Source organism: Erinaceus europaeus, chromosome 17, assembly GCF_950295315.1.
Source record: "Erinaceus europaeus chromosome 17, mEriEur2.1, whole genome shotgun sequence".
In the NCBI taxonomy this organism is placed as follows: Eukaryota; Metazoa; Chordata; class Mammalia; order Eulipotyphla; family Erinaceidae; genus Erinaceus; species Erinaceus europaeus.
In genome coordinates this window covers 70,868,822-70,892,437 of record NC_080178.1, presented here as the reverse complement: position 1 = coordinate 70,892,437, position 23,616 = coordinate 70,868,822, and the positions used below count along the sequence as shown (strand labels likewise).

Genomic DNA, 23,616 nt, shown 5'->3' with positions numbered 1-23,616 from the left:
TGGCTCCTTAAGTAGGAAAGAGAGAAGGAGTATGCTGATAAAGATGGGAGAGAGGTTTCTAAAAATCCAGTTGTTTCTTACACAAACGAGATTCTTCCTTTTGTTTTCAACTCCATCCATCCTTATGCCTTCAGTGGTTCTTAGTGGTCTTTCCTGGTTATTTCAAACAATACTGGCTCCTGTCTTTATAACTTTTATTGCCACCATAGCACTAGTTGCAGTTTTCAGGGTCAACATTCACAAATGTTGCTCTGAGCCCCCCCTTTTTATTTTGTCTTTGTTAGTTATATTGATTTGTAAATTCTCCTGCATATACTGTACTAGTATGGAGCATAGGAGAAACATACCCAATAACTGTTGGGCTGGAGTTTATGTCATCATATATTTTAGTCTGCTTGTTACTTTGAAAACTCAAGCACAAGGAACTGCATCTTGCTTGTCCTTGTACCTCCTTGTTGAGTGTAGGAAAGGACTTGTAAGAACTTTATTGTTGGACAATCTTCATAGTGTCTCTGACTTTTCTATGATGTTTCCTCTAGCACGTCGTGTTTTTGGTTAAATTCTTGTTGGCCTGGATGATCCCTGATGTTCCAAAAGACGTCCTGGACAGAATCAAGCGAGAAAAGTTAATGACGGTGAAGATTCTCCACGATTTCGAGCTTACCAAATTAAAAGAAGACTTGAGAAATAACTCTGAGGAACTGGCCAAAGAAATGTTGATTCAGGAGAACAAAGTAGAGCTGGTTAAGTCCACAATGTGATCAGCACAGTCAGCAGGCAGCCGGATGCCTGTCTGACCACCGTTTTTCGTGGGTTTAGGGCTCAAAGCCAAAAGCATTGATCAGTCAGTCTCTCTCCCTCTCTTTCTCTCTCTCTCTCTCTCTCTCTCCCCCTCTCCCTCTCTCTCACTTTTTTGTTTTCCTTGGACTTTTGAACACTACAGAGTACCAGTTACCTTTTTCACTGGCTGGACCCTCCCCAGATGCTTTCTAGGAGTCTGTATAGGTGATTGTCCAAAGTACATTTAGAATCAGAATATTGAAAAATCATGGAATGTTGCAGTTTGTAATTAAACACCGGCCTTGTGATGTCCCATCACCAGCCAGTGAGTCCGAATATTTTCATGGTCTTCTAAGGGTGGTTTTATAGCTCTTTCCCATCAGGAAAAATATTGGTACTTACGAAAAAAGAGTGGAGAGGTATAGTGGGCCATATATGTCCTGCCCTTTCAGACTATGCAAATGAAAAGCCAAAATCAGATGACATAAGAAAACTCACAAATTAAAAATACTGTGTGACTATCATGGCAAAGGTTTTATTCTTAATAGCATCCTGAGAAAGTTAAACCTCCATCAGACCCCCCACCCCCACCTCCCAGAGTCCTTCCAGGTAAAAGGAGAGTTGATTTGTTCAAGCGACTGGACATTTGAGTTTTGAAAGACAACATTTTCTGATAGCAAAAATCTCAAATCTGGATTATCTTATCTGGAAAACACATTAAGAAGTTGCTAGATTGCTTCAGGTCTTCATGGAACACAAATTATTAGAGAGGTCACTGTGTCCTTTTAGTAGTTAACAAACACAAGCCAATGTATAGTGATTAGTTGACGGACATTGATCTACAAATAGATGAATCATTTTTTAATTTTATTTTTCTTCTACAGTGTCTATTCCTCATCATGAAACCTGTTTGAGTATTAGCTGTTTGAGTAATTTTGGTTCACGCTGTTTATGAAAATTCTTCTTTTTCTTTAAAAAAAAATTCTTTTCCTCAGAAATTAGAAGGAGTTCAGTTTTTTTTTTCTTTTGATGCCTCTCTGCATTCTGCATACAGTGCTCAGTGCCTTGTGACAATGCCTTTGACAAGAAGTGATGATGCTGCCTATTTTGTGTTTTAAGGTTGAACATCTCAAACGTGAGCTTATTTTTAAGGGGAATTATCAGTTTAACACCAGAAGTGGCTTAGCCAAGAATGAAGCAGTAGGTTTGACAGCTAAGTGAAGAAGAAAAGTTGACGGGATGATTTCTTTCATCCTTGGATCCCTGGTACATGTACCTCAGTTCTTATTCTTTCCCTTAAAAAAAGAAAGGATAGAAGGAAGGAAGGAAGGAACAAACTTCCTATATTTTTAACACTATGGAGTGAGAGATATTATTCAATCACACAGTACTTGAAACTTCATTTTTTTAAAAATAATCTCTTACTCTCCAGTTCCAAAAGAATTGCGATTTTTAATTTTACACAAGAGGAGACTTTGTTTTAAGATATTGCTTAAGTGTCGTCTCTTCATTTGATGCTAATCGCGTCCTTGTGCAGGTGCCAACAGTGAGCGCTCTGGAAGCCATGCCGACGAACAGTCAGCCTCACACTGTCAGAATTGGGGATTTTGAACTTCACAAAGTCCAACATTGCAGCCGTGGTTGTCCCTTCACTGGGTAGATTTTTATGTGTACTTTGTCATCCCTTGAAGAGAGATCATTACTGAAGAATGATCTCACATGTGGAGGAGATCAGTCGGTGTTCCTTAGAAAAACAGTCCCAGATGGGGAAGCTGGCTTACGGCAGCAAACTCTGTACGATCTCCATCTTGTATATTATGCATGGCTCAAAGCGTTTCTTTCCTGGGTGCTAACAAAAACAAGGAAGAGCATGCGGACTGGTTTCTTGAATATAAACTTTTTTTTTTAATGGCTTAACGGTTTCTTAAAGGGCTAAATTGTAAGATAAATAAAGACAAATTCGACTCTTAAATTTTTAAAAAATATTTATTCCGGGGGTCGGGCGGTGGCGCAGTGGGTTAAGCGCATGTGGCGCAAAGTGCAAGGACGGGTGTGAGGATCCTGGTTCGAGCCCCCGGCTCCCCACCTGCAGGGGAGTCGCTTCACAGGCAGTGAAGCAGGTCTGCAGGTGTCTATCTTTCTCTCCCCTCTCTCTCTGTCTTCCCCTCCTCTCTCCATTTCTCTCTGTCCTAGCCAACAATGAACAACATCAACAATGGTAATAATAATAACCACAACGAAGCTACAACAACAAGGGCAACAAAAGGGGGAAAAATGGCCTCCAGGAGCGGTGGATTCATGGTGCAGGCACCGAGCCCAGCAATAACCCTGGAGGAAAAAATATATATATATTCCCTTTTGTTGCCCTTGTTTTATTGTGGTAGTTATTATTGATGTCGTTGTTGTTGGATAGGAAATAGAGAAATGGAGACAAGAGGGGAAGACAAAGAGGGGGAGAGAAAGACAGACACCTGCAGACCTGCTTCACCGCCTGTGAAGCGACTCCCCTGCAGGTGGGGAGCCGGGGGCTCGAACCGGGATCCTTAAGCCGGACCTTGCCCTTTGCACTACATGCGTTTGACCCGCTGCGCCACCGCTCGACTCTCAAATTTATCTGGGTGTTGCAATCTTGAAACAAATCAACTGAAGTGTCAAGTTTCCAGGATGTGTATAGAAGAAATAGTTTTTAAACTAAGCACATAGTTCTTATACTAGTTGATTTTAAAATTAAAACTAGTGTCTTTAAAATTAAAAGCTAAGTCTATAAAAAAATTTTCCTTAAAAATGTTATTGACAAATACTTTATATTTGTCAATATTTGCATTTTGATTTTCTCACCAGTCTCCTTATTTCATACTTTTAAAATGAAATACAAGTAATAGATTTTCTTACTGTACTGAAAGCTTGCAGAACAGACAGAAAATCAGTTCTGATAGATGTGTCTCTTCCACTCAAACCAACTAGTCACCAAGGGGGGAGTGACTCCCAAATACAAGGTGATGTCTGTCAGCACACTGGATAATTTTAATCATCCAACTAAGTCCGTCGTTGCTTTTTTTTTCTTGTTTCAGAAAACATTTGAGGTTTTATTTGAACTGTGTTCAAGTACAAAAGTTAAAAATTACATCATTCTTTTAAAAGATGTCTAATCTTCCCATCATTTTTTTTTCTTTGCACACTGAAGTGGAATCCTCTTTTAAACATTTATTTTACAGAAACTCCAAAAGGGAGTTGTTCATTAAATATAATTTCTTTCTTTCTTTCTTTCTTTCTTTCTTTCTTTTTTGCTGCATCTCATCATAATTCACCCTGGTTTTAATGTTTTTCTTTTAACTAAGTCACTGAGCAGTTTATCAAAGAGAAAAAATTAGGAAGGGAGAATGAAAAATAACTACGAAGACCAGAGAAAGGAGGAGATAAAAAGAACCCTCTCCTTATGACCTGGTGTGTTTCTTTGGAGAGAGAAGTGTTGTGAGGTGACATGACACAACTGTAGGCAGGAGAGAGGACCTGCCTTCCCCAGCCCGCCTGAGGAGGGTGAGGCTTTTGAAAAGCCTCGGGAAGTTAGTGGTATAAGCTACCAATGTGTCAAGAGTGAAGCCTTGATTCCACAGTGATTTTAGACTGTGCCTCTGGGTCTCTGTTGATGGACTCCAGTTGAAAGTGAGAAATGTCCCTTGCGTATTCCAAAGGGAAGCTTTCCTAGTTTATGTTACCAGATAATTTTATTAAAGTAGCATTACAAGAATTACCATTGGGAGTTGGGTGGCAGCGCAGTGGGTTAAGCGCACATGGCACAAAACACAAGGACCAGTGTAAGGATCCTGGTTTGAGCCCCCGGCTCCCCACCTGCAGGGAAGTCGCTTCACAGGTGATGAAGCAGGTCTGCAGGTGTCTGTCTTTCTCTCCCCCTCTCTGTCTTCCCCTCCTCTCTCCATTTCTCTCTGTCCTATCCAACAGCAATGACATCAGTAACAACAACAATAAAAAAACAAGGGCAACAAAAGGGAATAAATATTTAAAAAAAATTACCACTGACCAGCCTAGTGATCAGCTGTAATGAATCATTGTAATCATTCTGTTAACTCTTGCTAGCCAGATTTTTACTTTCTTTACTTCATATGTATATTATTATTCAAGAATGTCAGTGATTTCAGCAGTAGGTAAACATTTATGAGAGTATTAAAAGAGTACCATGGTTTGATGTGTGTGAAATAAACCTTTTCTTTTTAAAAATATTTATTTATTAATGACAGGGATAGGAGGAGAGAGAGAACGAACCAGACATCACTCTGGTACATGTGTTGCCAGGGATAGAACTCAGGAAACTCATTCCACTTTGAATATATGTTCCCTTTTGTGTATATGTGTGTATATATATATATATATATATATATATATATATATATATGAAACATTGACTAAACCATAGGATAAGGGAGGTACAACTTCGCACAATTCCCACCACCAGAACTCTGTATCCCATCCCCTACCCTGATAGCTTTCTTATTCTTTAACCCTCTGGGAGTATGGACCCAAGGTCATTGTGGGATGCAGAAGGTTGAAGGTCTGGCTTCTGTAATTGCTTCCCTGCTGAACATGGGCATTGACAGGTCGATCCATACTCCCAGCCTCCCTCTCTCTTTCCCTAGTGGGGCAGTGCTCTGGGGAAGCAGAGCTCCAGGACACATTGGTGGGGTCGTCTGTCCAGGGAAGTCTGGTCAGTATCATGCTAGCATCTGGAACCTGATGGTTGACAAGAGAGTTAACTTAACAAAGCCAAACAAATTGTTGACCAATCATGGACCTAAGGGCTGGAAAAGTGCAGATGAAAAGTTGGGGGGATCCTCCATGAAAAGTAGGTAGCTAGTAGGCATATTTTAGTTAAATTCCAAAGGGCCTGCCTGCCCTTTTGTCTTTTTTGTTTGTTTTTGTTTATTTGTGGTAGAATTTCAAGGGAGATATTTAAAGACACTCTTAAGTAATATGTACATAAATCCTGGGTGGGGTTAGATAGCATAATGGTGATGTCAAGAGACTCTTCTGCCTGAAGCCGCAAAGTCCCAGGTTCAATCCCCTGCAGCAGAGTTAAGCAGTGTTCAGTAACTTACTCCTGAATAGAAATGTTAGCCAAGGGCCGACAGCTATTTGAAAAAATAAATGAAAAAAACTCTAGAAAAGTATACAGCAAATAACATAGGGAAGAGGAATTTGAGAGAAACAAGACCCAGGATAAAAATGAAAATCATTAAGAGTTAAAAATTGTATTTTCAGGGGGTCGGGCAGTAGCGCAGTGGGTTAAGCGCATGTGGCGCAAAGCGCAGGGACCGGCGTAAGGATCCCGGTTCCAGCCCCCGGCTCCCCACCTGCAGGGGAGTCGCTTCACAGGCGGTGAAGCGCGTCTGCAGGTGTCTATCTTTCTCTCCCCTCTCTCTCTGTCTTCCCCTCCTCTCTCCATTTCTCTCTGTCCTATCCAACAACAAAGCAACGTCAACAATGGCAATAATAACCTCAAGGAGGCTGCAACAACTAGGGCAACAAAAAGGGGAAAAAATGGCCTCCAGGAGCGGTGGATTCATGGTGCAGGCACCCAGCCCAGCAATAACCCTGGAGGAACAACAAAAAAAAAATTGTATTTTCAGAGTTAGGAGATAGGGCATTCAGAAAATGAGGTACCACTGGAAAAATAAAATTTGTAAATAAAGAGCTCTTGGAAAATACGATTAACAAAGGCTCTGAAAATGAATGGTTTGAAAGGAAAACTTGTTAAAAATCAAATAGATCCTTGAATAAAAAAAATTCTAAATTTTCAGCATCAATTCAGGGTGACTAGTCTCCAACTCTCAGGATTTCCAGTTTTTCTAGAAAGAAAGGAGAAATTGGAGGAGAAGAAACTATTAAAATTTAAAAAGTTTCCAGATTTGTTCCTGCACAGCTGGTGGGAATGCAAATGGGTCCAAGCCCTGTGGAGAGCAGTCTGGAGAACACTTAGAAGGTCAGAAGTGGACCCACCCTATGACCCTGAAATTCTTCTCCTAAGGAACCATGCACAGCCATCCAAAAAAAAAAAAAAAAAATTGTATATACCTATGTTCACAGCAGCACAATTTGTAATAGCCAAAACCTGGAAGCAACCCAGGTGTCCAACAACAGATGAGTGGCTGAGCAAGTTGTGATCTAGATACACAATGGAATACGACTCAGCTATTAGAAATGGTAATTTCTTCTCATGGAGCTTGAAGGAATCATGTGAATTGAGATCGGCCAGAAAGAGAAGGATGAATATGAAATGAACTCACTCAAAGAAGTGGAGAAATTAGAACAGGAGGGGAAACACAAAACAGAACCTGGACTGTGTTGGGTGAATTGCACCAAAGTAAGACTGGGGGTGGGTTTGTTCAGGTTCTGGAACAAGATGGCGGAGGACGACCTGGGAGGGGGTTAGAGTGTTATATGGAAAACTGAGAAATGGGTCACATGTACCAACAACTCTGTTTTACTATTGACTGTAAACCATTAATCCCCCAATAAAGGGAAAAGAAAAATTTGCAGCTTTGGAGGAAATAAGTGCACTGCCCCTGAGGAAATAAGTGCTTTGCCCCCGTGCTGTAGACATGCACTTTAGTGCCAAGGCAGTCACTATATATTAAAATAGCATCAAGAGGCTGGGTGGTGGTGCACCTGGTTGAGCGTGCACATTACAGAGCACAAGGACCCAGGTTCAAGCCCCTGGCCGCCACCTGCAGGGGGAAAGCTTTTGAGTGGTGAAGCAGGGCTGCAGGTGTCTCTCTGTCTCTCTCCGTCTCTATCTCCCCCTTACTTTCTTGATTTCTGGCTGTTTCTATCCAATAAAAAAGATAATAAAAATTAAAATAATAATCATAGATCAAGTTTCCAGAGAATTTTGTTGTTTGCTTGGTACCTCTAGGAGTTCACTTTGTTCAGACTTTGTCTTTTTTCAGATAGAGGCAGAAGAAAAGAGGGAGAAAGGGGACACTGCCACCGGCTTGGAAACTGCAGCATAATGGGGCCTGGGCTGGAGCATTGGTCACCTGCGTTCCTGTGGGAGTGAACGTGCTTAGCGTGTTGTCCAAGGGAGCTGTCAGGCTGAGCTTCCAGAAAGGACTTTTTTTTTGCCTCCTGGGTTATTGCTGGAGCTCAGTGCCTGCACTACGAATCCACTGCTCCTGGAGACCATCTTTTCCATTGTTGTTGCCGCTGCTGTTGTTGGATAGGACAGAGAGAAATTGTTACAGGAGATGAAGTGACCCCCCCCCCCCGCAGGTGGGGATCCGGGGGCTCAAACCCAGGTCCTTGTGCTTCGTACTATGTGCGTTTAAGCCTGTGTGTCTGAGCCCTAGAAAGGGTTTTTCCAGAGCGTGAACAATGCTTCAAGAACCAGTGTGATTTTAGTTCACCCCAAAAACACTAGGAGAAGGAAAGTAATGCATGAAGCTGACAAAATTGTAAGAAGAATGAAGAAAAAGGAAGAGGGGGTGGGGAGAAAGAAAGGATGAAAGGAAGGAAGAATGAAAGAAAGACAGTGCTCAGAATTTGTCCAAAAAAATCTATTAATCACGTAGGAGGTAGGAAACATCCATTTTTTTTTTAATTTAAATTTTTAATTTAAGAAAGGATTAGTGAACAAAAGCATAAGGTAGGAGGGGTACAACTCCACACAATTCCCACCACCCAATCCCCATAACCCACCCTCTCCCATGATAGCCTTCCCATTCTCTAGCCCTCTGGGAGCATGGACCCAGGGTCATTGAGGGTTGCAGAAGGTAGAGGGTCTGGCTTCTGTAATTGCTTCCCCGCTGAACATGGGCGTTGACTGGTCGGTCCATACTCCCAGTCTGCCTCTCTCTTTCCCTAGTAAGGTGTGTCTCTGGGGAAGCTGAGCTCCAGGACACATTGGTGGGGTCTTCAATCCAGGGAAGCCTAGCCAGCATCCTGGTGGCATCTGGAACCTGGTGATTGAAAAGAGAGTTAACATACAAAGCCAAACAATTTGTTGAGCAAACATGGATCCCAAGATTGGAATAGTGGAGAGGAAGTGTTGGGGAGGTACTCACTGCAAACTCTAGTGTAATCCTGCTTTCAGGTATATATTTTGCAGTAGTTTATGGATACGTGTGCGCATACGCTCTCTCTCACAGAAACTGGTGTATGTAGAAACATCCATTTTTAAATTTTGCAGGTCTTCAAATACCAAACCTGTTATTTTGTCTTGGTTTTAGATAGATAGTGATCATAGCACTGAAGCCTTCCTCCACGTGGTGAGGACCAGGGGCTTAAACCCAGGCCCTTATGTCCTGTATTTTGCACTTAACCACCCCCTGGCCCCCATTTGAAAATATGTTTACCAGCCAACCTTCTAAAAATCGAAGTCCATTTGTAGTTCCTTCTTTTAACTCCAAGAAAGTTTTTTTTTGTGTTTATCACTGGAGGGCAGTGGTTAGAAAAGGATTGTATTTGACCTGTGTTTCATGTCTTATGGTTAGTGGTGGTCTATTCTATAAAATTATAGAGAGGACCTGTATTATACTTATGAATACTATATTGTAAATATTCTGTTCTATTGCCAAGTTACATATTCAGATATTTACTTTGAAAAATGATAGTCTCCTTTTAAAAAAATATTTATTATTGGATAGACAGAGAAATTGAGAGGGGAGGGGGATAGAGAGGGAGAGACAGAGAGACACCTGCAGCCCTGCTTCAACATTCGTGAAGCTTTCCCCACTGCAGCTGGGGACCCAGGTCCTTGTGCATTCAAATGTGTGCGCTCAATCAGGTGTGGCCACTGCCCAGCCTCTACTCCAAATACTCTGAAACCGAGCATGTCCTTCTGCATCTAGAAATGTAAGGATCTTAGAAAACAGCACAATTTAGGCAGAGAACTCATTGGCATTTAAAAATAAGTGGGATATCTCACTCATGTTAGATACTTAGCAGACTATAAGGATAACAGTGTCCTCCAGTCTGGGGAGGCAAACATCTGGTTTCCAAAGGATGATGACATCGAAATAGGAGATGCTCCTAGTTTCCAGAGAGAAGCAGACATTTCAACTAGGGAAATTCCTTAAGACACAAAGGCTATTCCACACGTGAAGTCTCTGGATACAGTCTGAGGTGAAGCATGTTGAGGTGGCAATCGTTGCTTTGGTTAGGTTGTGATCGGCGGATGTTCAGCGGGGAAGCAATTACAGAAGCCAGACCTTCTACCTTCTGCAACCCTCAACGACGCTGGGTCCATGCTCCCAGGGGGCTAGAGAATGGGAAAGCTATCAGGGGAGGGGGTGGGTTATGGGGATTGGGTGGTGGGAATTGTGTGGAGTTGTACCCCTCCTACCTTATGTTTTTGTTCACTAATCCTTTCTTAAATAAAAAATTTTAAAAAAAGACACAAAGGCTATGACCTACTACTTGTATTTAATAAAAGTATTTAAGAAACGTAAAGTCTAGTGATGATGATCTCTGCCCTGGCCTCCTCTACACTCAAGTGTATCTTTTCCTTTTCTGTCTTTTTGTTTTTATGTTTTACTTGTTATTTTTTTAGGTGGAGACAGAGAGAGATACCTGCAGCATTATTTCACGGCTTTCCCCCGTGAATGAGGGCTGATAGTGAGAACACAGGCCTTCCGCATTGTAATGTGTGCTTTTCTGGTTGTGTCACTATCTGGCCCCTTTTAAGTAACTGTGATATTATCACCCCAGCAATATATCATTTGCTTTTCTTCCTATCTATCTATTTATCTGTTAGTAATTTAATATTGATTAAAAAATTATGAGATAACAGGAGTACAATTCCACACTGTTCCCATCACCAGAGTTCTGTGTCCCCACTCCCTCCATTGGAAACTGCAGTTCTCCTAAGGTCACAGATATGGGTTGACTATTATTTCTGTACCTATCTCTATTTACAAATATTTTTCCTTTTTTTCCCCCTATGGTTCTGCCTTCCCCTCCTTTCTAACGCATGCCTACACCTATTGTCCTTTTTTTTTATCCTCTTCTCTCTCCAAGTCTTGGGATCTTGATGGAATTGGAGTTCAGAACCCTCTGGGCATCTTATAGTTTCCCTCCCAATATTTCCATTTACAATGCTATCTTTTACTTTAAGAAAAAAAAATATTGAGACCTTAAAGAGAGTAATATATTTTTCAAATTTTTTATCAGTGATTTGATATTGGCTTACAAAATTATGATAATGGGTACAAGTCCAGGGTAGTGTTTTTGTAAGTTATTCTTCTGTAATTTATCACCTGATGCTTCTAACAAGGGATTGAATTTGAAATTCTTTTCTGACCTGACAACAGTACTTGGCATCTGGTCGCTTGTAATCATGCAGCTTTCCAAGACCCAACGGTGAGTGTTGAACAAGAATCTTTTCCCTTGAGTGTAGGGAGAGAGGACTGGAGTGAAGGACTCAGTGGTGAATGACGTCGAATCAGATACACAGAAAGAAGACATATTGCATATGGTTATACACAGAGATGTTATTGTTAGAACAGAGGCTTAAGACTATGATGTGTTACTCAAAACTTCCCACTTAATTTTTTTTATTTTAACTATTTATTGATTAGAGAGAGACCAGAGCACACCGTCACTCTGGCACATGCAATGCCGTAGTCTCACGCCCGGATCACTGCCCTTCCAGCTCTCTTTTTTTCTTTCCTTTCCTTTCCTCTTCTTTCCTTTTCTTTTTTCCTCCATGGTTACCGCTGGGGCTAGGTGCCTACATGACAAATCCACTTCTCCTGGAGGCCATTTTTCCTATTTTATTGGACAGGACAGAGAGGAATTCAGAGAGGAGAGGGAGATAGTGAGGGAGAGAGGCAGACAGACACCTGTAGACCTGCTTCACTTGTGAAGTTTCCCCACCTCTAAGTGGGGTTCCAAGGGCTTGAACCTGGGTCCTTGCACTTAGTACTATGTGCGCTTAACCCAGTGCACCACAGCCCAGCCTTCACTTCCAGTGTTTAAGCTGACATATTACAGAGAAATCATATATATTATTGCCTCCAGAATTATCACTGTACTACGAATCCACTGCTCCTGGAGGCTATTTTTCCCTTTTGTTGTTGTAGTTGGATAGGACAGAGAGAAATTGAGAGAGGGGGGAGAGAAAGATAGACACCTGTAGACCTGCTTCACCCCTTGTGAAGCCATCCTCCTCCAGTTGGGGAGCTGGGATTAACTGGGATCCTCACACCGGTCCTTGCTTTATGCCATGTGCGCTTAACCCACTGTGCCACGGCTGGGCCCCCATCAAAATATATTTTATACTAGGCTACTTAATATAGCAGAACAGAACATCGGGGTATGTACACAGATGTGGGTAAGATAAATGGAGTTATTTCTTCCATCTCTGGATCTCAAGAAATTCTATAATCATAATTTCTTAGAAATGTCTCTGAGGCTAACACTGCAAAGTCAGGGCAAATAAAGCTGAACTTAAAACTGTCCACTTAAAAAATCCTGATAAGAAATCTTGTTTAAAAAGCCAGAAATGAATCCTAGAGCTTATTTGTATAGACTCCACCTGAAAGAAATATGTAATTGTTAGAATGAATGTTGATTTCAAGGACTTCAAGGTCAAATAAGGTCATACTGTAAAAAAAAATCTGCTTGAAACAATTTTCTCATTAGGAACATTTATTATATCTACTGTAAAAAGTTACTGATTCCCCTTATCATCTGGTTTACTGCAACCCCAGAAAAGGGTCTTTCCTGGGAGTCGGGCTATAGCACAGTGGGTTAAGTGCACATGGCACAAAGCATAAGCGTAAGGATCCTGGTTCGAGTCCCTGGCTCCCCACCTGCAGGGGAGTCACTTCATAGGCGGTGAAGAAGGTCTGCAGGTGTCTCTCTTTCTCTCCCCCTCTCTATTTTCCCCTTCTCTCTCCATTTTCTCTGTCCTGTCCAACAACAACTACAACAATAAAACAAGGGCAACAAAAGGGAATAAATAAAATTTAAAAATATATAAAAGCTGTGAATAAATAAATGTATCTTTAAAAAAAAAGATGTTTTAATATAAAAAATAAGGGTCTCTCCCACCTGACCTGCACATTAACAGCCATGGAGATACTTGTTGAACTGATACCAAGAAAAGGTTGCAGTCAAGATAATCTGAGTAACTTCCAGGGGGCCTCACTTATGTGAGGACGATAGATCCTTGAAACGGGGGCCGGTGGTGGTGCGCCTGGTTGTCGCACCGCACAAGGAACCCTCTTCTCTCTCAGATAAGAGAAACCGGGCCTGGCTTCCTCTGGTGATTTCCAGCTTTGCTTCCCCATTAGTGGTGGTATAAAAATCAGATTCCTGAGGGAGTCGGGCTGTAGTGCAGCGGGTTAAGCGCAGGTGGCGCAAAGCACAAGGACCGGCATAAGGATCCCGGTTCGAACCCCCGGCTCCCCACCTGCAGGGGAGTTGCTTCACAGGCGGTAAAGCAGGTCTGCAGGTGTCTATCTTTCTCTCCTCCTCTCTGTCTTCCCCTCCTCTCTCCATTTCTCTCTGTCCTATCCAGCAACGACAACAACAATAATAACTACAACAATAAAACAACAAGGGCAACAAAAGGGAATAAATAAATAAAATAAATATTAAAAAAAAAAAAAAAAAAAAATCAGATTCCTGGGAGGAGGGCGCGGTGGTGGTGCGCCTGATTAACTAGGCAGAAGGACCTGTACAAGGACCTGGGTTCAAGCCCTCACTCCCCACCTGCAGAGATGAAGCAAGTTTGCCTGTGTCTCTCTATCTCCCCCCCCTGCTCCTCTCAGTTACTCTTTGTCCTATCCAATGAAAAGGAAAAAAATAACCTGCAGGGGCGGTGGATTCATAGTGCAGGTACCAAGACTCAGCAGTAACCCTGGAGGCAAACAAACAAACAAACAAACAAAAACCAAACAGATTATGGTGACAAACTGCTTTTTATCTGGTTAAATGGGGGTACAGAGCCCTCTGGTCATCTTCCCCTAGCATTTTTCCCCCTATGGGAGTATGGATCAGAATTCTCTCTGGGGTGCAGACGGTGGGAGGTCTGGCTCCTGTAATTGCTTCTCCACTGGACATGGTCGTTGGCAGGTGGATCCATACTCCCAGCCTGTTTCTATCTTTCCCTAGTGGGGCAGGGCTCTGGGGAGGTGAGGTTCCAGGACACATTGGTGAGATCACCTGCCCAGGGAAGACTCTACTCTTTTCTACCATAAAAAAGAGACTTGTGAACTGATATTTCTACTTTCTAATATTTACAGAATTGCCATATTCACCATATTGAGATTAGAGACTTTAACCAATTTCCCATGTGTAACTGTCATGCCATTCATTTCTAAATGTAATTCAGTAGAATTCTGTATAACATTGATGATAGGTTCTCAGATCATCAATTTATTTCAAAAGACTAAAATTGTAGTACCAGGTCAAGTCCTGGCAAATATATTGCCGGGAGAACAATATTTCATTTTTCTAGATATAGATTTTAGAGGTAAAATGACAAAGAATTAAAATCCGGAAGAAAACAAAAAAGAACTGCAATTGCTTCTAAAACTAATAACACATCCTCTCCAGCAGAGGGCGACATTTGCAAGACAGTGCATTGATTTCTCCAAAGTGCTTCTTTGCCTCTGGATATAAATAAATGTAAAACAGTCCCGTTGCTGTTGGTGATGTGTTCTGCAAATTTCAAAGAACACTACAGATATAATCACTTAAAATATTACCTCTAAAACTCATATATATCCACAGAAAATCTGCAGTAGATTTATTCTCCTTTGAATACTGGACGACATCATTCATAGGTGAAATTTAAGTAATAAAGAAAGTGAAAAAACAGGGTGAAACTTCTATGAGCTGTGAATTACAGTAGTAAATTCCAGGAACTTGAGGGAGGAGGCAGGGAGGTGTTGATAAGGAATGGGGGGTCCTCGGAACAATGGTGGAGGGAGGTAGCAGGTGGCCCTATCACAGATAGATGATAGATAGATAGATAGATAGATAGATGGATGGATGGAACTCTGCCCCCCTAGGGAAAGATAGAAAGAGGCTGGGAGTATGGATCCACCTGCCAATGCCCATGTCTAGTGGAGAAGCAATTACAGAAGCCAGAACTCCCACCTTCTGGAAGAATTTTGGACCATACTCCCAGAGAGATAAAGAGTAAGAAAGCTTTGGGCAGTGACGCAGTGGGTTAAACGCACATGGCACGAAGTTCAAGGACCTGCGTAAGCATCCCGTTCGAGCCCTGGCTCCCCACCTGCAGGGGAGTCGCTTCACAAGCCATGAAGCAGGTCTGCAGGTGTCTATCTTTCCCTTCCTCTTTCTGTCTCCCCCTCCTCTCTCCATTTCTCTCTGTCCTATCCAACAACGACGACATCAATAGCAACAACAATAAAACAATAAGGGTGACAAAAGGGAAAGCAAGAAAATAAATATTAAAAAAAAAAGAATAAGAAAGCTTCCAATGGAGGGGATGAGATGCAGAACTGTAGTGGTGAGAATTGTACCCCTCTTATCCTATGGTCTTATCCATCATTATTAAATTGATGTTAAAAAAAGAGACTAAGAAGTATACTTATGTGACAACTGTCTTAAAAATAATCCAATTAAGTGATTTTTAAAAAAAATTTAACCTTTAAACATACAAGAAGATATAACATTCTATATAAAAGTTCTATGTATGTGATGTTTATCCTTCTCTCCCTGACTCTGTTGCTTGCTTTCTAGATAAAAAAAAGGTTGTACTGATGTAGGGAAGATCACATGATGGTAAAAAAAAAGAAAAAAAGAAAGAAACAAGAAGACAGAACTTTCAGACTTCAAGATACAAACTTCAATCTCTGTATCACTAGCATTCTCCTCAGCTTGTGCACAGTGGAGAAACCTTGGTTTTCTACTAATGTATAAATTATTTTTTCTAAGTCATAGAATTTTCTCCTCTCTCTTTTTGGCCCTCATGTATTCTGTCACACGAGCTCAATAAAAAGTTTATGCTTTGCGTCATCTGGATAAGGCCTTGGACTCTCAAGCATGAGGTCCTGAATTCAGTCCCCAGCAGCACATGGACCAGAGAGATGTCTTGTACTTTCTCTTCTCCTATCTTTCTCATCAATATATAAACAAAACAAAATAAAAGTAAACACTTTTAAAAGAGTCTATATACTTGAACAATAAGATCACAGAATTTTACAGGTGGAAGGACAATCGAGAGAGTTCACTACAAGCCTTGATCTGTGTGAATGGAAAATCTAGTGGTCACTGGAGTGAAATGATGGGTTGGAAGTCAAAGGGGTGGGGACATTGAGGTGGTTCACCTGGTTGGTGTCCTTACTCTGTCAAGGACACAAGAGAGGAGTGAGCTCAGTCACCACCACACTGAAGAAAGCCCGGCTAGCTCAGTCAGTAGAGCATGAGACTCTTAATCTCAGGGTCGTGGGTTTGTGCCCCACGTTGGGCACCAGATGTTGTTGTGGTGGTCTGGTGTCTGGCTGCACCGCGGAGAAGAGAGCAGACGTCCAGAGCAAAGGGGTACACAAATCTTTATTATAGGATGGGGGGGTTTGGTTCGGACCACGTGGAGCCAGCCGGCAATGGCCGACCATGGGGGTAGAGCAGGGAGCGAGACCTCAGAGAGGGAGAGCTGAGAGCCCAGAGGGGGGGGGGGTGAGGGGGCTTTTTATTGGGCGACAACCAGAGGTGACATGTAGGGCCAGGATTGGTTGAAGGGGGCAATGCTAGGGTTTCGCGCGGCGTAGTAAAACCTGGGGGCGGAGACTGCATCAGAATAACTCCTCAGCACCAAACAAAATAAAAGCAAACACTTTTAAAAGAGTCTATATACTTGAACAATAAGATCACAGAATTTTACAGGTGGAAGGACAATCGAGAGAGTTCATTACAAGCCTTGATCTGTGTGAATGGAAAATCTAGTGGTCACTGGAGTGAAATGATGGGTTGGAAGTCAAAGGGATGGGGACATTGAGGTGGTTCACCTGGTTGGTGTCCTTACTCTGTCAAGGACACAAGAGAGGAGTGAGCTCAGTCACCACCACACTGAAGAAAGCTTCGGTGCTGTCCTGTCTTGCTCACTGTCTCTATCTGAAAAAAAAAAAAAATGAAGGTGTGAAGCCTCAGGGACAATGAAAGATTTAAACAAAAGGAAGTTACAGGGGTGGTGATGAGAAAAGCAATGAGTCAGACTCAAGTCCTGTGATCTCCCGTTCCATACTCTGTACTGCTGAGCGTTCAGAGTGTGATCCAAACACCAGTGGTCTGGGTCTTTGGGTGCATCTTTCTACATACGAATCTGGATCGTAGCAAGGTCTGAACCGTGAGGAGTTACTCTTGAACACTTTGCTTATTTATCACTAGCTTCATGTCTTCTCCTTAAGTTACACTTTCTTTCTCAATAAAACGGGACTAGAACTCGTTGAATGTGAAAAGCAGGTACAAGAATATGTGAAGAATAAAGGTAAGGGTAGGTGGCATCATGTCAAATGAAAGGCGTTTGCAAATTGCAGCAATGTTCATACGTCAAATATATTCAATGAGACCTTTTATTTATTATTTTAAATTATTTATTATTTATTTTTATTTATTTTCCCTTTTGTTGCCCTTATTTTTATTGTTGTTGTAGTTATTGTTGTTGTTGATGATGTCACTGATGGATAGGACAGAGAAATGGAGAGAGGAGGGGAAGACAGAGAGATGGGGAGAAAGACACCTGCAGACCTGCTTCACCACCTGTGAAGCGACCCCCCCTGCAGGTGGGGAGTCAGGGCTCAAGCTGGGATCATTACACTGGTCCTTGCGCTTTGCACCATGTGTGCTTAACCCACTGGACTACCGCCTGACCCCCTCTCTCTTTTATTTTTAAGAATCTTTAGAAAGACACAATTCCTTGAGGGAGGAGAACATAATGGTTCTGCAAAAAGAGTTTCATGCCTGAAGCTCTGAGGTCATAGGTTCAGTTCCTGGCACCACCATAAGCCAAAATTGAGCAGTGTTCTGATCCCTCTGTGTGTATCTTTATCTCTCATTAAAATAAAATTAAAAAATGTTGTTGATGTCATTGGTGGATAGGACAGAGAAATGGAGAGAGGAGGGGAAGACAGTTTTAAAAGTTGCTTTGGGGGCTGGGTAGTGGCACACCTGGTTGAGTGCACATATTACAATGTGCAAGGATAAGGGTTCAAGCACCCAGTCCCCACTTACAGGGGGAAAGCTTTGCAAGTGGTGAAGCAGGACTGCAGGTGTCTCTCTTCTCTCTCTCTCTCTCTCTCTTACCCCTTTGTTTCTCTCACCTTCCCCTCTCTCACTACACATATATATATTCCATTCTCTCGATTTCTGGCTGTCTCTATCCAATAAATAAAGATAATAAAATTTAAAAAATAAAAGTTGCTCTCCTAAAAAAAGTTTATGGAATGATACAGCTTAGGGCATTGCTAAACGTACATGGAAGATACTGGGGGTAAAGGCCTGTGTCCAGAGAAAGGAGGACTCTTTTTTCTTTTTCTTTTTTTAAATTTTATTTATTTATTTATTCATGAGATAGGAGAAAAGAGAGAAAGAACAAGACATCACTCTGGTACATGTGCTGCCGGGGATTGAACTCAGGACCTCATACTTGAAAGTCACCTTTAAAAGAGAGAAGGGGGGAAGAGGATGGGAGGCATTGGGGGAGAGACCCCCCCATTCACCCATGCACAGCCTGTGGAGTGGGATGCATTGTATCGACCTTCTCGTGGTGCATCCCGTGAGTACCCATTCATTGGGGAAACTGACGATCCTTCCTAGCCGACTGAATCCACATGGATCCCAGTCACTTTCAAAGCCAGCAACAAGCAGCTCCTGACAGCTTTCAAGCTGTTGGTCCTTCTGTTCGAGTCCACCCTGTCCAATGCTTGATGTCTCGTCACCCAATCTGGTCCCCTACGCCTACACTGAACGTCTCTGTTCCAGTCTCTTGGAAACAGAGTTGGCAGTCAGCTGAGGTAAAGAACAAACACCTCATCACAGACCCCTGCGAGCGTCAACCCGGCTTTGACCTAGCACGTTATGATTGGGCCCTCCTCAATCGCTATCGAACAGGCCATGGCCAGTGCGCCGCTATGTTCCATCGCTGGGGAGCCAGAGATGACCCGAACTGCCCCTGCGGCTCCAGACAGACTATGACCCACATAGTCAACGACTGCCACCTCTCCAGATTCAAAGGAGGTCTCGAAACTTTACATCAGGCTCAACCTGACGCTGTTGACTGGCTACGGAAGAAGGGCAAACGCTAGAAGAAGAAGAAGAAGAAGCCCGTGGAGTGTGCTTGGTGTTACCCACTGGGCCACCATGCAGGGCTGGGATCAAATCCAGACCCAGAGCTGCTGAGTGCGCACTCAGCATTCACTCCCCTGCTGAGCTGTCTTTTCATTCCAGAAAGATTTTTTTTGATAGACCAAAACTGATATTGAATACATAACTACTGCTAATTTCCTCCATGCATAAGAATAAATCTGGTAAACTTTTTTTTTTCCTTCCAGGGTTATCACTGGGGTTTGCTGCCTGTACTACAAATTCACCGCTCCTGGAGGCTGTTTCCCCAGTTTTGTTGCCCTTGTTGTTGTTGTTATTGTTGTTGTTGGAGAGGACAGAGAGAAATCAAGAGGGGAAGAGGGAGAGAAAGATAAGACACCTGCAGACCTGTTCGCTGCTTGTGAAGAATCCCCCCTGCAGGGGGGGAGCCAGGGCTCGAACAGGGGTCCTTGTGCCAGTCCTTGTGCTTCCCGTCATGTTTGCTTAACCCTCTGCGCTACCGCCTGGCCCCTTAAGATCTGGTAAACTTAAGGTCACAAAAATCCATGTCCAGTGTTTGGGTTTGGGGATGACAAATGAAGAAAATGTGTTGTGTAAGTAAATAATATTTGTATTTTTTAATTTTATTTTAAATATTTATTTATTGAATAGAGGATGCCAGAAATCAAGAGGGAAGGGGGTGATAGAGAGGGGAGAGACAGAGAGACACCTGTAGCCCTGCTTCACCACTCACAAAGCTTTCCCCCTTGCAGGTGGGGACCGGGGGCTCAAACCCTGGTCCTTGTGCTCTGTAACATGTGCGCTCAACCAGTTGTGCCACCACTCTGCACCAAGTAAATAGTATTTTAATACAAGTCTCATATTGAAAGCGGCACTAATTCAAGAATAGTTGCGGTCGAGTCCTTTGACTTCAAGTGACCGACTGTCTACTTGCTCCAGATGTCCCCTCTTGCTGAGATACTGTCAAAGTGGCCCTCCACCCATCAATTCTACTGGACCATCATGATTTTTTTTTTTTTTTGCCTCCAAGGTTATTGCTGGGGCTTGGTGCCTGCACTACGAATCCACTGCTCCTGGAGGCCATTTTTTTCCCATTTTGTTGCCCTTGTTATCATTATTGCTATTGTTACCATTGATGTTGTTGTTGGATAGGACAGAGAGAAATTGAGAGATGCAGAGGAGACGGAGATGGGGAGAGAAAGATAGACACCTGCGGACCTGCTTCACTGCTTGTGAAGTGACCCCCCCTACAGGTGGGGGGCCGGGGGCTCAAACTGGGATCCTTACGCCTGTCCTTGTGCTTCCCAGCATGTGCACTTAACCCACTGCGCTACCACCCGGCCCCCTCATCATGATTTTTTTATGGCTACTCCTTTTTTAAAAAATATTTATTTACTTATTTATTCCCTTTTCTTGCCCTTGTTTATTGCTGTAGTTATTATTATTATTGTTATTGATGTCATTGTTGTTGGATAGGACAGAGAGAAATGGAGAGAGGAGGTGAAGGCAGACAGGGGGAGACAAAGAGAGGCACCTCCAGACTTGCTTCACCGCCTGTGAAGCGACTCCCCTGCAGGTGGGGATGGCTACTACTTTTTAAAAAATATTTTTATTTATTTATCATTGGATAGAGACAGAGAGAAACTGAGAGGGGAGGGGGGGGATAGAAAGGGAGAGAGACAGAGAGACACCTGCAGCCCTGCTCCACCTCTTGTGAAGCTTTCCTCCTGCAGGTGGGGGTCAGGGGCTTGAACCTGGATCCTTATGCACTGTAATATGAGCGCTTAACCAGGTGCGCCACCTCCTGGCCCCTATGGCTACTACTCTTAAAACATGGAGGTAGACAAGGGACCATCACCCTCATCTATCTTCTAAATGTTTTCAGCCTCAAGCAAGGTTATTTAGCTTGTCTAAGTCTACCCATAATCATTTCTAATTGTATTTGTGTATCAATTTCCCTCGTACCTTGTTAGCTTCTTCTTATTTTATTTTTTTTCCAGGAGACAGTCCGGGAACCTAGCGCAATTCTTGGCACTAAATTTTTAAAAACAGTTCAATATTAGCAGTAATTCTGATTTAAGCACTCACCCTATTATCAAGAGAATAGAGTGAATCCCATGACATTTACTGAAATAAATGTGCATATAATTATTTTACTCTAGAACAATACCTTGTGCCTGATTTTTGTTGCTTTAGACCCCTGAATATATATAGTATATAATATAAACTGTCAGTTTAGATCTCTCGCCATTAGGGGCGAAATTTGGTCAGGAGTAATTAGTGGGTCATTTTTATATCAGTATCACAGTTTCACGTGTATTTATTTAACTTCCACTCTTTTTTTTTTTGCATCACTCTCCAGAATTTCAAAAATCATAGTTATCCTTAAATTGCTTAGATGCAATAGATTTGACTATGCTTTTTGTGAAGCTCCTGTATGAACTGAGTCCTGGCTAGCTAGATTCTTTTGTTTGGAAGGATGTAGATTAGTGAACCCTTTTCCCCCCATATTTGTTCATCTTTGGGGACAGATATTATTTTGAGGTACTCAGAGCTGTAGAAAAAAAATCTTCCTACATACAAGTAAACAAGTTCCAAGAAAAATCAAGTTCAGTGTTTTAGAGGATGTGTCAATTCCAAATGCATATTTATCAAAATTAAAGAAAGATATCTCTAGGGCTCTTCATAAAAAGCCACCAAGAAATGTAAAAGTTACCAGTTGAATACTGGTGAATGGCTTTAGTTATTCTTGATAACTTCAGCTATCTCTTCAATGTATACATAGGGATTTTATTAACTGCTTTCCTTAAGGAACATTCTTATATGACTCTATCTGTATTTCTGAGACTTGCTGGCAGGATTCCTAAGAAAATGGACTCCCCCTGTTGGCTTATAGAACAATCTAAGGATTTTGACCTTGAAGATACGGTGCAAGGGCAAGATGTTTGGTAACCATTTGCCCACATTAAATTTAAAATGTTTTGTGATTTGTGTCAAATACATAATAATTAACATTACACTTGCATAGTTTTCATGTTCTACTTAAGGTAATTGATTAATTAGTACACATTTACATATATACATATATATATATTACATGAATGTTCACCACTCTGCTTTAAAAGAAGATAATACAAAGGAGAAATTCACATTATGAAGGAATTGAGATCATTTAAGAGACACCTTGAGAATATCACTAGTGATCATTTGTTGAGAGCCGCAAAGCATAGTGACACATTGCCTCAGTATGTTAATATTTCAACAATCCCTCCTCAATTAGTTACAAAGTGTACAGTTCCAGGAAGCATATATCAAACTGCCTGTCTTTATTTAGCAAAAGGCACAGAAGCTACAATTATTATTTTTTCCTTTCCTTTCTCTTCTTTCCCCTTCCTTTGTTCTTTGCACTTTTCATTTCTCCATTCCTCACTTTTAAAATTTTAGTGGTTTAAACAAAGTGCATGAAGAATATAATTAAGTGTATCTCTCTTTTGTTGTTGTTGTTTTTTTTTTCTATATCAAGTAAGCCGGATAGCACAGACTCCTATAAACATAAGTGAAATGTGTTGTCATCTTCCTTCACTGCAGGACTTTCAGAGCAGGGGGAGGTACAGGGGACTGGAAGTAACTTGTCCATGCTTCACCAGAGTTTCCTCCCTTGCAGAGCCAAAGGCACCCTTCTCCCTGAGAAGTGCGGCAGTGATGACCTCCCCCCTCTTGGTTTCTGTCGTGTTCATTGCTGAAGATGCTCAAATGCTGCTCAGTCAGGGCTGTCTGTCCAGCTCCCCCTGCAAAGTTGCCAACCTGACCATTCCCAGGAAGTGTCCCCCTTCCAGAGACTTACTTCTCTGTCCCTGGTGCTGAACCACTGGGTACTGTCTGCAGTGCTGGGGAAAAAATAAAAGGGAGGAAGGTAGGAAAAGAGCTGTGTATCTGTTATTTACTCACGTCTGCAAGCTTTCTCCATCTTAATTCCTCTCTACAGCCGAAGAAGAGTTGTACCGGCAAGATGGGAGGAGAGCCTGGGGCAGGAGGATAAACTCCTAGCAACGCTGCTCACCTGACACGTACCTACGAGGCTCCCAGGAGTTTGGGGACTGCTTTGCTCCCTGCTGCAAAGACACCATTTTTAAAAGGACGATTCTCTTTGGACTTCGTTCTTGCACAAGGTTTCCTTGATATTAATGCCCCTCCAGTTAAAAGGCACAGAAATAATAAGGCTTTCAAAAACCTGGAGTATATATTGCTTCTTCCCCTTCTCCTCCCCCCCCCCCCCCCCCCCGCCAGTGGACTGACTTCCAGGACAAGGAGGAATGGGCACCCGCCCCAATGCCATGGCACTGCGTGAGCCCTATGCTATCGATCCTCCCCTCCCAATGAGACTTTCTGGTCCTGTCTACCAGCTCTCCTATTAGGAAGCCTGTGGGTTGTTGCATCCTGCTACTCTGGTGTGCTCTCCTTCCCACTCTCCCTCCCTTCTCTCACTTGCACTCTTCCAAGAGGCACACGGATACCATTCTGCTGAGA

General features: G+C 42.4%; 1 protein-coding gene across 12 annotated transcripts in view; it reads left to right on the top strand.

The window, feature by feature from the left end:
* Window positions 1–23,616, top strand: part of ANO5 (anoctamin 5) — a 144,212-nt gene that overhangs the window by 78,281 nt on the left and 42,315 nt on the right. For 2 of the 12 annotated variants that reach the window (XM_060177016.1, XM_060177015.1), the window contains one exon: window positions 540–2,268. The exons of the other annotated variants lie outside the window; for them this stretch is intronic. In XM_060177016.1, coding sequence (XP_060032999.1) covers window positions 540–761 — 222 coding nt within the window. In that variant the 3' untranslated portion in view covers window positions 762–2,268. Of the gene's footprint in view, window positions 1–539; window positions 2,269–23,616 lie in introns of those variants that run through there. 12 annotated transcript variants of the gene reach the window in all.